Here is a 14495-nt window from a genome sequence, read left to right on the forward strand (position 1 = left end):
TGGAAAAGTACAGGAAACAGCATAAAAGCTACTTTAATCCCTGATGTTTGCCCTCTGAGTTCATCTAAAATTGATGATTTCCAATAATGCAATTGCAGTGTGTTATTATTGATATGTAATTGTTGAGCTAGACATAGTCTTGGAAGCAGAGGCCTAGAAACTTCTTGTGCTGATCATTTCAGATCTGAGTAGCTGTGCAGCATTAATAGACCCTTGTGGAACCTCTTAACATTTCTTAGCACATGAGAACTAGAATTAGAGTTCTGCAAAACTTTCTGTAAAAATATATTTTAGGCGTTCTCATTTTATTTTTTTTCAATAAGTAACTTGAGATTTTTTCCCTTTTTGCCCCCAAAATAGCAATCATCTTGCAATTCATCAGCACTCCAAATCTTTACTTTTAATATTTTATATTGGATACTCAAAAAGGTCCTTTGTCAACACGTAACCTAATGGGTTTGCCTCTATAGATAGGAAATCATATGGTTCCTCTAAGTTTGTGTGAAAGCATATTGAGTTTCTGGATTCTGAGCTGTCTGGTGATGTGAATTCTCATTATCTTAATCTAGGTAGGTACAGTAAAGGCCACCTTGGGGCCATCATTATGTTATTGCAAAGCACCATAATAATTTATGAAATTAAAACAAATATGAAATATTTAATTGTTCCTTAATTCACATGAATACATCTGAAGGCTTAAATACAGAGTTCAGATGTGCATACACTTATTTGAAGCAATGGCTATATATTTCCTGACCTTAAATGACAGTAGATATTTTGTCATTATTCTAAAAATTTAGAAACTCGGGTTAACAATATAAAAAGCCTATAAATGTTACTTTCATTTATGTACTATTTTACAGTTGATTACATGGCACATTATACCCTTTTATGTTCCCTGACATGTCACTACTGATTTAAAACTAACAAAACTTAGAGTGTTGCTTTGAACCAGGCTGTTACAAAATAGCTGCTTTATCAGTTATGGAAAAAACATTCTGTCCAACTAGCATAGCAGAGGGATCTTCAGGAAAAAGCACTTATTTTTAGGTTTGGCTACTAAAGGTTTGACCTGCTGTTTTTTGTTTGTTTGTTTGTTTGTTTGTTTTCTTTTGAGACAGAGTTTCACTCTTGTTGCCCAGGCTGGAGTGCAATGGTGCGATCTTAGCTCACTACAACCTCCACCTCCCGGGCTCAAAAAATTCTCCTGACTCAGCCTCCCGAGTAGCCAGGATTACATGCATGCACCACCACGCCCGACTAATTTTTGTATTTTTAGTAGAGACAGGATTTCACCATGTTGACCAGGCTGGTCTCGAACACCTGATCTCGGGTGATTTGCCCATCTCGGCCTCCCAAAGTGCTGGGATTACAAGTGTGAGCCACTGCGCCCACCCCCTGCTGTTTCACAGAGGTGGATAAAATGAACTTATCACTTCTAATACGGTGTTTTGTCATTTGTTTCAGTTCCAAAAAGTGCATGAGCCTTTAGAAGCATTTTGAATTCTTAAGTCACAGCTGAGTAAGAATAAAAAGAGGAACACCATTAATATGAATCTAAACAAAATACAAATATGTTAACACGTGTCACACATTTTCAGATTTACCAGATACTCTGTAATGTTTTATTAATCTAATGTTCTCTCTCTATCCTTCTGTTATATCATATATCTGACAAAGGACTTATAACCAGATATAAATATAATATATAGATAAATATAATATAGATATAAATATGAATATAGATATAAATATAATATAGATATAGATATATTGATTTATAAAGTATAAATAGGATGGGCAGGAAGAAAAGTAATAATGCTGAATTTAACTTCATCTATTTGTGAATATATGTATAGCCATAGAATTAAAGATATTAATATGGTTCAACAAATAAATGAAATTAACAGGAACTAGCATGAAAATTTATTGAATTCACTCTTAATATAGAAATGTTCTCAAATCACAGTACTTTTCATTTTACTATGAGATGGACCACATTTCATATTTATACAAGGCACATATACTCACTTTTTAAGTAAATTTTACTTATATCACCAAAGTAGAATATTATCTTAGTTCATTTAAAAAAATCCTGATTTATGTCCATAAATCTCAATAATAAGGTAATCAGAAAGATTATTACTTATATCTTGACAAACCTACTTATGTTTCATAGCTGAAACTCTAACTATCAATGTTTTTGTAATAAGCTTATTTAATATACTTGTATTTCAATTTGCAATAGGAAAAATGCAAAATATTATATACTTTTATCTCTCTATTGTAGAATGTTTGCATTATGCTTTTCAGGCTTTCCTTTGGACTCCAGTTTTCTATTATTTAATTAAGCTTTTACTATTTGCCTTTCTCTTTTCCAAACCAGGCTATACAATTTAACACGTTTATAAGTTAAGGTCCCCTTGAATATCAATTTTGCATTCCATAGCAGAGAAATAAAAGAAAAATTGCCAAAGGACTAGAAACAAAATATTTTTCATCTCATGACCTACTAACCCAGGCAGAAATGGAGGTTGTTGATTCTTGTTATTTTCTTTGGCCATTACCTACACAATTACTGTCTTACTGAATTTTTTTAGAGATCGGTTAAATATACTCTATTTCATGTTCACAGATCATATCATAACCAGAATCAAACGTGTTATAGTGCCTGTCCAGTCTCAGGACAAAGCGTATGGCTAAATCAGCTAAGGAGGAAAAAAAAAATTCATCACCACTAATGTGAATCAAAACAACAACAGCAAAACCCTAGGAATTGTTTATGAATTATTCATGTCATTTTCATAGATGAAGGAGAAAATAGTTTTCTAACACTTTAAGAGGCTACAAAACCCTTGGGTAGGGGGAGGGAGTGTGTATGTGTATGTATGGAAAGTTCTCACGCATAATACGTGTTTTTGAAATTTTCCTTTTTTAATAAACTGGTTCCATTTGGCTGCCAATAAATTTAGAACATCAATATATCCCTATATCACATCTGTAGACATATCCATATAATTCTTGTTATTGTGGGGAAATTTAGCAGAACTTTGGGATTTATATTGACTTCTTCATCCTGCATCTTACCAGGATGTGTATTCCTGACAGTATTCATGGAAAAATCCATGCTATGGAAGGAAGTATAGTATAATGTCTGCTCTTACTACTACTAATGATAACGATGAAGAAAGAAATCCTTGCCTAGTGCATGCAAGCTGTTTTTCCATAATCATAGGCTAGTAATTATTGATTTATCTATACCCAACTTGTTGTAGTATGAAATTAAATTAATTTTTAAATTTGAACTAAACTTTAGGAGCTTAAATTCCAAAATGATTATTTAAATCATTAAGTCAGAGATAAACAATTGAAAAGCTGACCTTTACCAAAAGGTAATACTTTTGTGAATGTAAATATTTTATTGGCATTATTGGCAAATGCATTTCATTTATAGAATATGCTATATGAACATCTAAGCAAATGCCTAAAATAAGTTTTTTCACTCATTTCTAATATAAGATAACAGTGAATCAATGTCTAATAACTTCTGTTTGTAGAGTTTTATGTTCTAATCTTTAAATGCTTAGTTGTTTTTCCCCTAACCTAACGAATCTTTTTGCAACTTACTTCTGCTTGGGGGCTCAACTTGCTGCTGAACTGTAATTCCCTGCCTCTTGAACATCAGGTCTACCAGGTACTGTAGTTCTTCCTCAAAAGCCATATCTTAAAGTAAAGCTTTAAACATGGAAAACAAACATTTGTCCAGATTTAAGTCTTTGGTTTATTTTCCTTATTTTATAGAACTGCTCTCTTGGAGCATGTTTCAAAAGATAATTTATTTATATTGAAAACCCAGCTATTAAAAATCTTTGTGAGCTATAATATAACAATAGATAATGATCCATATAAAGCTATAATCGTGTTCACTGTTAGGCATCATATCATCTTTCACAAATATATCAAATCTCTCATTTTTATAGTCTTTTGCTATAAAATGGCAGCATTGGAACCATCGCTACTTTGCCAACTGAGTGTAATTCTCTAATCTTCAAAGTGGATTTTGTCAGTTTAGGGCCATGCTGAAATATGACATAAAACAGATCTTAAAACCCTAGCATCTTACTCTCTACAAAAATAATCACCAGTGAGTCTTCAACAATAAATTTAGGTCTTATTGTTGAAAGGACACTTGGAGTGATCATCTGGCTCAACCCCTAGTTTCCAACTGGTTATGGCATAATCCCCATTTAGCAGATGAGGATCAATGTTAAGTGACTCATGTAAGTTGCACAGCTGGTAGGCTTTGGAGTGTGAACTTAATTCTTTTCCCATAAACACATTCTTTTTTAACCACCTTGCTTTTTGGGGAGAATCAACCTTACAGAAACTTACTAAGGTTAAATATTTTTTGCTGTGTCATTTTTTTTTCTGTAAAGTCTTGGTTGGAGAAACAAAAGATGACAAAAAATACTAATAGTAATGTATTATTAATGTATTTTTAAAACGATGTGGAAAACAAAGGTAAAATATGATTTAAAAGTTCAATTTAAGTGACTTATTCAGTAATCAATAATTTGGGGAGCTCATAGAAATGTGTACTAATAATTTATAATACATTAGAGCAATGCAAATTTAAGTGTGGTCAATAGACCAGTGTCGTCGAATAACTGTTATCAGTCTGCAATAGGATTAATATAAACGTTGAGAACAAGCATTTAGAAATTTTTATAGCAATTTGATAGTGTAATTGTATCTGTTGAATATAATAACTAAAAAGGTAGGCTTTTATTTTGCATCTTTGGCTTTTTATTTCAGTTTTAGTAATTTTTATTGTATTTTATAAAAATATTAGTCCGTGATTAACTAGGAATTAAGAAAAGATTGGCCTTTCGCCAGAAATAATTTGAGAAGCACTGTCTTAGAGCAATCTGCTTGAAAATCCTAAAGCTTGATTGTTCAGTTATTTTGTGTGCATGATGTCAAAAGTATCTCTAACTCACTCTTAGGTCTGTTATACACAGGGTTCTATCACTTGTTTACTAGAAATGTAACCAAATACATCTTTTAAAACTACTTCAGTACTGATTAATATTGATATTGTATTAACTAGGTTTACATGGAATACCAGGAGAGAAGGGGGATCCAGGACCTCCTGGACTTGATGTTCCAGGACCCCCAGGTGAAAGAGGCAGTCCAGGAATCCCTGGAGCACCTGGTTCTATAGGACCTCCAGGATCACCAGGGCTTCCAGGAAAAGCAGGTGCCTCTGGATTTCCAGGTAATTTGTTTAAAGTTTTCTCTGATTTGGATTAAGGAAATTAAAACTAATACGACTCTGGCAGATAATTCCCATGTTACACTTTTCTAGATTGATGTGATCCCTTAAGGAAGAGTATTAAATATCTATGACTGCAGGAAGCTCACTTTGCTATTTTCACTGCACATTTTCCTCTGTGAGAGTTCCAGTTATAGATTACTGTATAACAAACAACCCCAAAAGTTAATGGTTTTAACCAACCTTTTAATTTTGCTGAAGATTTTGCAGCTCTAGAATTAAGGGATGACTTGATTGGGTCATTTATCTCTAACCCACATGGCCCCAGCTGGAGAGTTTGGGGCTGAAAGGTCTACTTCTAAGATGGCACTTCTCTGACATCTGGGTGTTCATTAGCTCACATGTCATCTCATCATCCATGGTACCTCTTCCCATGGCTTAGGCTCCTCACATTATGGTAGTATAAGGCTGGTTGCTCCCCTTCCATGGCAGCTGGCTTCCAACAGAGAGAATTTCACAAGAGAAAGTGAGTGTTTCAGAAACTACAGGTAGAAGCGGCAAGATTTCTTTTCTTTCGCTCTCTCTCTTTCTCCCATTCTTTCTTTTTCCCTTTCTTTCCTTTCTTTCTCTTTCTTTCTTCCTTCCTTCTTTCCTTCTCTTTCTTTCTTTCCTTTCTTTCTTTCTTTCTTTCTCTTTCTTTCTTTCTCTCTCTCTCCCTTCACTTCTTTTCTTTCTTTTTCTTTTTCTTTCTTTCTTTCTCTTTCCTTTCTTTCTTTTTCCTTTCTTTTTCTTTCTTTCTTTCTTTCCTTTTTCTCTTTTCTTCTTTCTTTCCTCTCTTTCTTTCTCTCCTTCCTTCCTTCCTTCTTTCTTTTTTTTTTTTTTTGAGACAGGGTCTCACTCTGTCACCCAGACTGGAGTGCAGTGGGACATGATCACAGCTCACTGCAGCCTCAAACCCCTGGGCTCAAGCCATCTTCTTGCCTCAGTAGGAAGTAGTCCGAAGTAGCTGGGACTACAGGCACATACCACCACACCCAACTATTTTTTTTTTTTCTTTGTAGTAATGGAGTCTCATTATGTTGCCCAGGCTGCCCTCAAACTCCTGGCCTCGAGCAATCCTCCGAACTCAACCTCCCAAAGTGCTAGGATTATAGGCATGAGCCACCGTGACTGGCCTGCAAGACTTCTTTTAATCTAGGCTTGGGAGTCACACAATGTCATTTAGAAAAGTGTGAGGTACAGAATCAACCCTAGTTCCAAGTGAGGGGTTTATACTAGATTGCATATACTGGGACATATGGTTCACGGGGGAGCCATCTTTAGAGATTAGCTACCAGAGTGAGTCTCCTTATTCATGAGTATCAGCAGTAGTAGGCACGAAGGTCAAAAAGTCTAAAACTTAACAGTGCCTTATCTCCAACCCTCAACAGTTTTCTAGTTGACATCTTAAAACTTACTTTTTATGTTCCCTCAGTCAAAGAAAGGCAAACATTACTTATTGATATTCTTCAAAGGTACCAAAGGTGAAATGGGTATGATGGGACCTCCAGGCCCACCAGGACCTTTGGGAATTCCTGGCAGGAGTGGTGTACCTGGTCTTAAAGGTAATAATCAGGGTTTGCTGCCAGATGTATGTGAGAGGGAAAATTAAACATAGCTATATGTCAGTACAGAATATTTTTGTTGACTGTTTTAAAATGATCAATGCTTACTTGTGTTTCTATGTAACATGGCATTTAAATAGGTCTTGTTTTCAATTTGGTTGCATGCTTAGTTTGGATACCATGATACATGGTAAATGCTTAGCTCAAAATAACAAAATATAAGGATTAAACATTAATTTTTGTTGTTGTTGTTGTTGAGATGGAGTCTTGCTCTGTCGCCCAGGCTAGAGTGCAATGGTGTGATCTCAGCTCACTCCAAATTCCACTTCCCGGGTTCACACTATTCTCCTGCCTCAGCCTCCCCAGTAGCTGGGACTACAGGTGCCTGCTACCACGCCCGGCTAATTTTTTTTTTTTTTTTTTTGTATTTTTGATAGAGACAGGTTTTCACCATGTTAGCAAAGATGGTCTCGATCTCCTGACCTTGTGATCCGCCCTCCTTGGCCTCCCAAAATGCTGGGATTACAGGCATGAGCCACCGTGCCCAGCCAGATTAAGCATTAATTTTTTATATTCAGCCTCTATCGTTGTCAAGGAGTTCCAGAAGGAGGGATTGTTATCTGAGTGTAAAAATGTGTATGCACTCAAGTAATTCATAGAGTACATCCAAGGTGCATAAATGTTTTGAGTGGCCAGTGGCCTACTCAACTGTGAAACATATGAATAATCTTTATATGCATTAATCTTGGATGGATAAAATGGATATATTGTGTTTTCACACACATTGATTTTAGGTGATGATGGCTTGCAGGGTCAGCCAGGACTTCCTGGCCCTGTAGGAGAAAAAGGTAGTAAAGGAGAGCCTGGCCTTCCAGGCCCTCCTGGACCAATGGATCCAAATCTTCTGGGCTCAAAAGGAGAGAAGGGGGAACCTGGCTTACCAGGTGAGTGAATGAATTTATTTATGAATATTTTTCCTGGTGTATCTGAAGTTTAATTTTTAAATAGCATGGAAAGTGACTTATAATACAGAATTCACCAACAAAGGCACTTAAATGCATCAAATTTTGGTAATAAATATTAATTTTCACTTCATTGATACTGTTTCACCAATCAACTTTTGTTTGAGTATTTTCTTTGTAGTTTCCCTATCACGAGCTTTACCTAACCACTAGTGAGGTTTTAAAATAGACTTAGGCAGCTAACTACTAGCTTTCTAAAAAGTAATACAGGAAAAGGATATATAGCCACAATCACTTGAAAAACAAATTTCAGTGTTTAGGAAATTTGCTAGTCCTTTCATTTTTTTCTTCTTAAAACCAGATGAGGATGAATGGTACATTGTTGTACCACAGTATTTTGATATCCGTATCATACTTGGCTTTCAAATACAGTTCACTGTTATTCTATGTTGGCAGAATAAACAAGTATTGGACTATGAACAGCCAAGCTCAGCCCTGGGGGAAGTCAGTGAAAGTAGATCTAGGGAACAATTGTGTCCATATAGTTATTTTATTAGAAACAAATACAGTGTAAAATATAATGTGGGGCTTTCAATTTTTGTTTTAAAAAAAACCTTTTCCTTTTTATAGAAGTTGTAAAATATGGATAAGCATAAATCATTATATAAAGCACTTAGCACCCAATCTATATAGAATAGCCTTTCAAGCAATATGGAATGTTAAAACTAGCTATATCTGTGTATCTGCAGCTTATAGTAAAGTTTGTGGCTCTTTTTATGTTCTATCCATCAATATTGTCAGTTCATGTGTATGTGTATGTGAGTGTACGCAGATGTTATCAGTTTCCCTATGAGCAGGATTGTTGGGATTTTTCCTCAAAAAAGAATTAAAAATATTAATGCAGTGTTGTATGTAGTCAAGAAAGAGGCAGGGTCACCTAATTTTTTATGGTTGTTAAAATGAAATGACTTTCTTAGCTTACCCCTTGCAAGGCTTCTTTTCTGTTTCAATTATGCTTCCTGTATAATAGGGGCAGTAAACTATACCTGACCTCTACTATAGGCTTATTAAATATAGTCGGAATCTAAGAGATAACCTAGAGATTATCTGTCCTTATTCCTTATTTCTTCATTTCCATTGTAAGAAAATGAGGCCCAACCTGTTGTTGGGTGGGGGGAGGGGGGAGGGATAGCATTAGGAGATATACCTAATGTAAATGATGAGTTAATGGGTGCAGCACACCAAAATGGCACATGTATACATATGTAACAAACCTGCGCGTTGTGCACATGTACCCTAGAACTTAAAGTATAATAAAAGAAAAAAGAAAGAAAAGAAAAGAAAATGAGGCCCAAAATAGGAAAGTTATTTCACTACTGAGTGCTCTGAATTTCTTGATGGTAGGTAACTAAAAAGTGAAGGATTTTAGTGTGAGTCCAGTGCTAATAGCCCATACTATATCATAATATCACCAGTTCCTCTAATTTACTTATAGTTTAACACTTGAGCAGCTTGCTTGGCCAAAGTTATTTCATGGATGAATAATATCATCCTAACTTGCCTCTTCTACTCATTCTTGGAAGGTATACCTGGAGTTTCAGGGCCAAAAGGTTATCAGGGCTTGCCTGGAGACCCAGGGCAACCTGGACTGAGTGGACAACCTGGATTACCAGGACCACCAGGTAAGTGTGATAGGCCATTTGTAGCAATTGCTTAGCTGACACTGAATTCTGGATGAATAATTATGTGTTTGTCATGTTTGAAGACGCTGTGGATTTGCTCATGGTAATAAGCTTGGGTAGCTACTGAAATATGGAGCTCACTTTTGGCAAAAATATTGCCCTTTGGCTCTAGTTTCAGCAGTCAAGATTTATAGGATATTTTGCCTTGATTATTCAGTTTCTTCTTTTTGTTGCAGCAGGGTATACACAGAATCAGAAGTGTGATCCAAATAAGGTGTTCTGTTTTGTTACATACATTGCAGAATATATAAATGAGACAATTATCTCATGAAGGCCTGAAGAATTCATCTTGTCCTGCTTTTTTTCTTTTTGCCTTTGGACAAGTCAGTCATTAAACCATGTAAAACAGATGGCTATTGATTCTATTTTTTCCAATTTCTAGGCATGAAAATTTCACAAATTCTCTTGGTAGTCAGTTACAGCATTATTCCTAATAAAACTCTTTCTTGTTTCTTCTTCAGCCACTTTCTTTTAGTTTGTTTCCTAAGGAAATAAAGAGCAGCTGGTCCCCATTCTTACAAAGTCCCTTAAGTTCAGTTATTTGCTCTAGACTCCACACCACATGGCCTTGGTATAGTTGGAAAGAGAAACTCCCTTCCTATCTCTCCCTCACATCTTCTGCATTCTCTTTACCAAGTTGGAAGTCATTGTAAAGGAAAAAAATAAAATAAAGAAGGTTTAAGGCAATACTGTAGTCCTAGGAAAAAACCTAGATGACATCACAGAGCTCAAGCACTTATGTGCTAGGAAAAATGAACAAACAGAGCAGCCATGCCTGTTCAGGGTCACTACCCAGTATCTGTCCACCATCTCTAATCTCTCCCTGGCCTAATGTACTAAACTATATCATAACAGGTTACCACCTTTTCTCTTCCTGATCTCATATAATCAGGCTTTACATGAGAAGCCCATTTCTGAATCTTTTAAAAACAGACTTATTATATTGGATTTATCTGTGAAAATACATTAAGGGTAGTTGTACACATACAACAAATAGCACTTCAAGTGATTGGGATTGTTTTAGGGAAAGAAACAAGGTGTGCTGGTAACTTTTTAATTTTTTTTTAAGTTATATTAGGAGACCTCTATTACCATGGTTATATTGTAATATGTTCCCAAGGAGATGTTTTATGTTGGGTTCTATCTGTGGACCTTAATCATATATTAAAATTTAATCCATCTAATCCCATGTTTATATTTTAATGACTACCCATTCCGTGAAACCAGACAACCCCAAAATTGCTGCATTGTCTTAATTTTACCAATTTGACTTTTCTAGGTCCCAAAGGTAACCCTGGTCTCCCTGGACAGCCAGGTCTTATAGGACCTCCTGGACTTAAAGGAACCATCGGCGATATGGGTTTTCCAGGTGAGTGATGAAAATCTTCCAAATATTTAGTCCCATTAATGAAAGGTGGTTCAATATCTCTTTTTTTGTCAGAAAAGAGACTGGTGTTGATAGGATCAGACTGAAACAATATCTGAGGTAATCAGTGGGTAGAGCTCTATTGTAACACAAAGATTTAAAATGGGAATTAAGGGACAAAATTGTAGAAACCTTAAAAGTTAGAATTCACAAACATCTTCTCTCCAGCTATACCCCTTTTTATTTAAACTTCCTTTAAAAGTAGGCTTTCACATAATTCTGTTTGTGAGTCTCATTATTATCTAACTCAGAGTTTGCGGAGCTTTTTAAAAATCTTTTTGCTTGGTCATATGCATCTTAGATAAGCCACAAGTAAAGCATATTTTATAAAATATTATATATTATCTATTTTCAACAGGGCCTCAGGGTGTGGAAGGGCCTCCTGGACCTCCTGGAGCTCCTGGACAGCCTGGCTCCCCAGGATTACCTGGACAGAAAGGAGACAAAGGTGATCCTGGTATTTCAAGCATTGGTCTTCCAGGTCTTCCTGGTCCAAAGGTAATCTTTGGCATATACTTTAGGCATATACTTGAGCAGATATGAAATTTTTTAATACTATACTCATTCCTAAGTTTTCATTAAACAAACTATAGAATGCCATATTATATTCTGGATAAGAGATTTATTCCTTTTCTTTTCTCTTAGTTGATAAGAAGATATGTTTTAGGGTTTGTGGCCAGTCCAAAGGAAAAACTTTCTGGTTTCTTTGTTTTTCTTTTATATTAATTTCTGGGTATACTTCAATAATCTCAATGCCTAGTTTTGTCTGATCTTGTTAGTCCATCCCTTTTTAGTGATGGAGTTGTTGGCCTTTGTCTCAATATTATTAACTAATTTGAAAAGACTTATAAACAAAGTGACAGTTAATGATAATGTAGTAGTATTCTTAACTGCATGTCTGAGATAGTCCTTTGAATACAGTTTTACAATTCCCTCTGCTTCTCTCTTCAATGTGAAAACTTTGGTAGTGTTTCTCAAGTAATCAAATTTAGAATTTGTTTCAGAGTCACTGGACTCAACAGGAATTTATTTGACAATTGTTTAGTTCCATGTCAAAAGGTAGTAACTCCTTAATCATATAGTCAGACCACAGACCTAAAGAGTATTAGAAAAGGAATTTTGGTACTCAGTTTTCATGGAAATAGTGAAAGTTCCCACTGATATAAGAATTTACTGAATTATATGTAAGATAATTTTTCTTTTAATATTATATAAAAATACTTTATTTTGATCATCTAATTGATCAGTGTCTTATAAAGAAATAATCAAGAGAAGTTTCTACATGTTCATTTCAGTTTAACAATGTAAAGTTTCTTGAAGTGAACTTTAATTTTCTCTGTTGTATTTTACCAGTGACATATGAATATATGATTTTACTAAAAATAATATAGACATATTGAGAGTAAGAGTGAAAATCTTCTTCATGCCCCATCCTCTTTTTACCATTCCTTTCCTCATAGAGGCCCACAGTCAATAGTTAATATATAAATTTGAATTCCTTGTTCTATACATTTATATATATGCATATAGAGTTTGGGGTTTTTTCTACACATTGGATATATGTAGAATCATGGTGTGCATGTTATTCTATACCTTGCTTTATCACTTACCCCTTTTTATTTCTTTTTTCAATATATCTTAGACAATTTTCTTTGTCGTTGTACATTATATCTGTGGACATATATGTAGCTATTTATAATGTATAGTTTCATAAAAGTGAAATTGTTGGATCAAAGGATAAGTGCATTTAAATTTTTGGCTTTTTAAAACATTTATAATAATGTAACATATGAACTTGATTTAAAAAGTCTGCTTTTTACATGTTCACAAACCCCAACTCCCCAGTTCTTCTTCTCCAGGGTAACCACTTTTAGTAGTTTCTCATGCATTCTTTAAGAAAAGTTTTCTAAATGCATTTATATGCATGCATATACAATATTTCATCAATTTTAATACTCATTTTTTACATCCAAAAAATATCTGATGTTGGAATGCATCTTATTATGATGGAAAGCATATTACAATTAAAATTGTAAGTATTTTTTCCAAATTATTGATACATGAAATAACGCTGGACCTTCCAAATGTAGATGTTTTCTCATATATTAATTTATACACACAAAATTATACTTTACATCTGCTCTGTACCTAGCTGTCATCACTTAGTAAATCTTGACAAACTTTCTTTATCTGCCTATAAATGTATGCCTAATTATTTTTCATAATTATACAGTATTTTTCTGGGGGTTCACTATAAATAATTTAACTTATTTTGAATACTAAAATTATTTCTAGGTTCGTGATTACAAAAATATTTTGCACTGAAGATTCTTATCCATATTCTTACATACATATCTTAAGAATTTTTGGTAAATATTACGATACAATAAATTTGAGCAGTTGCTAGAACCCAGTATATATGTGCCTTTTCAATATCTATATTTACTGCCAAATTTTCCAATTAATTAACTCTACACCTTTATACTTTCATGATTAGTATAAGAGATTTTCTCCTCATTCTACAGATATTGGGTGTTACCAACTTAAAATTTTTACCAATCTAATGGGTGAAAAGTAGTGTATCATTATTGTTTATATTTGAATTTTCCTGATTACAAGTGGGGTTTCAGATGTTTTTAACTCTTTTGTAAATTGTCTATTTATACTCTTTGCCTCACTTTTTTAGGAGAGGACTTGGTTATGTATTTCCTACTGATTTGTAAAAGTACATTATAAATAGTGAAGATGCATCCACTGTCTGTTATATTTGTTGCAAATATTTTCTCCCAGTCAGTTGTTTGTCTTATAGCATGTTTACAGTGCATTTCATTATGTAGATGTTTGAAATTTTTATGTAGGCAAATTATGTACTCATTTATTTATTCATTCACAATCTATCTATTGAGTATGTATGATATACCAGGTACTGTTTTAGGTGCCGGAGATACAGCCTGAACAAAACAGACAAACTTTCACTGCCTTCATGGAGCTTATATTTAGTCAAGGAGTCATACAATAAACAAAATAAATAAGTCTGTATTATGTTAGAACATGATAAATCTCATGATGAAAAGTAAAGCAAGACTTGATGATAGGAATTTCTGGAAATTGTTGTATTTTGAAATAGGTTACTAAGGGAAGATCTCTCTGATAAGATAGAGCAATGACCTCACTACAGTAAGAGACTAAGTCATACAAAAACCCTGAGGTGTGAGCATACCTGACATGTTTGAGAAACATAAATGAGGCCATTGTGTTAAACAGAATGAGTGAGGTGAAACTAAGCAGGAGATGAGATTAGATTGGTAATGGGGGAAGGATTATCTAGTGTCATATAGGTCATCATAGTAGGGGCTTTTTACTCCTGAGTGAATTGGGGAGCAAATGGAAAGAGTTAACATGACTGTACATTAATTTTAAGAACTATCACAACACTTGTTTTGGAAAGAGATCGTAGAGGAGCAAGGATGAAAGCAGGGAAACCAG

At 34.5% G+C, this 14495-nt stretch overlaps 1 protein-coding gene across 6 annotated transcripts in view; it reads left to right on the forward strand.

Moving 5' to 3' along the window:
- Positions 1-14495, forward strand: part of COL4A5 (collagen type IV alpha 5 chain) — a 269789-nt gene that overhangs the window by 186162 nt on the left and 69132 nt on the right. For all 6 annotated transcript variants that reach the window (XR_007722723.1, XM_050777164.1, XM_050777166.1 and 3 more), the window contains 6 exons: positions 5111-5278; positions 6790-6879; positions 7674-7823; positions 9425-9523; positions 10863-10952; positions 11368-11507. Coding sequence is in view for 5 of the 6 variants with exons in the window: in XM_050777164.1 (XP_050633121.1) it covers positions 5111-5278; positions 6790-6879; positions 7674-7823; positions 9425-9523; positions 10863-10952; positions 11368-11507 (737 nt within the window). In the remaining variant the exon portion in view is untranslated. The remainder of the gene's footprint in view (positions 1-5110; positions 5279-6789; positions 6880-7673; positions 7824-9424; positions 9524-10862; positions 10953-11367; positions 11508-14495) is intronic.

Source organism: Macaca thibetana, chromosome X, assembly GCF_024542745.1.
Source record: "Macaca thibetana thibetana isolate TM-01 chromosome X, ASM2454274v1, whole genome shotgun sequence".
NCBI lineage: Eukaryota > Metazoa > Chordata > Mammalia > Primates > Cercopithecidae > Macaca > Macaca thibetana.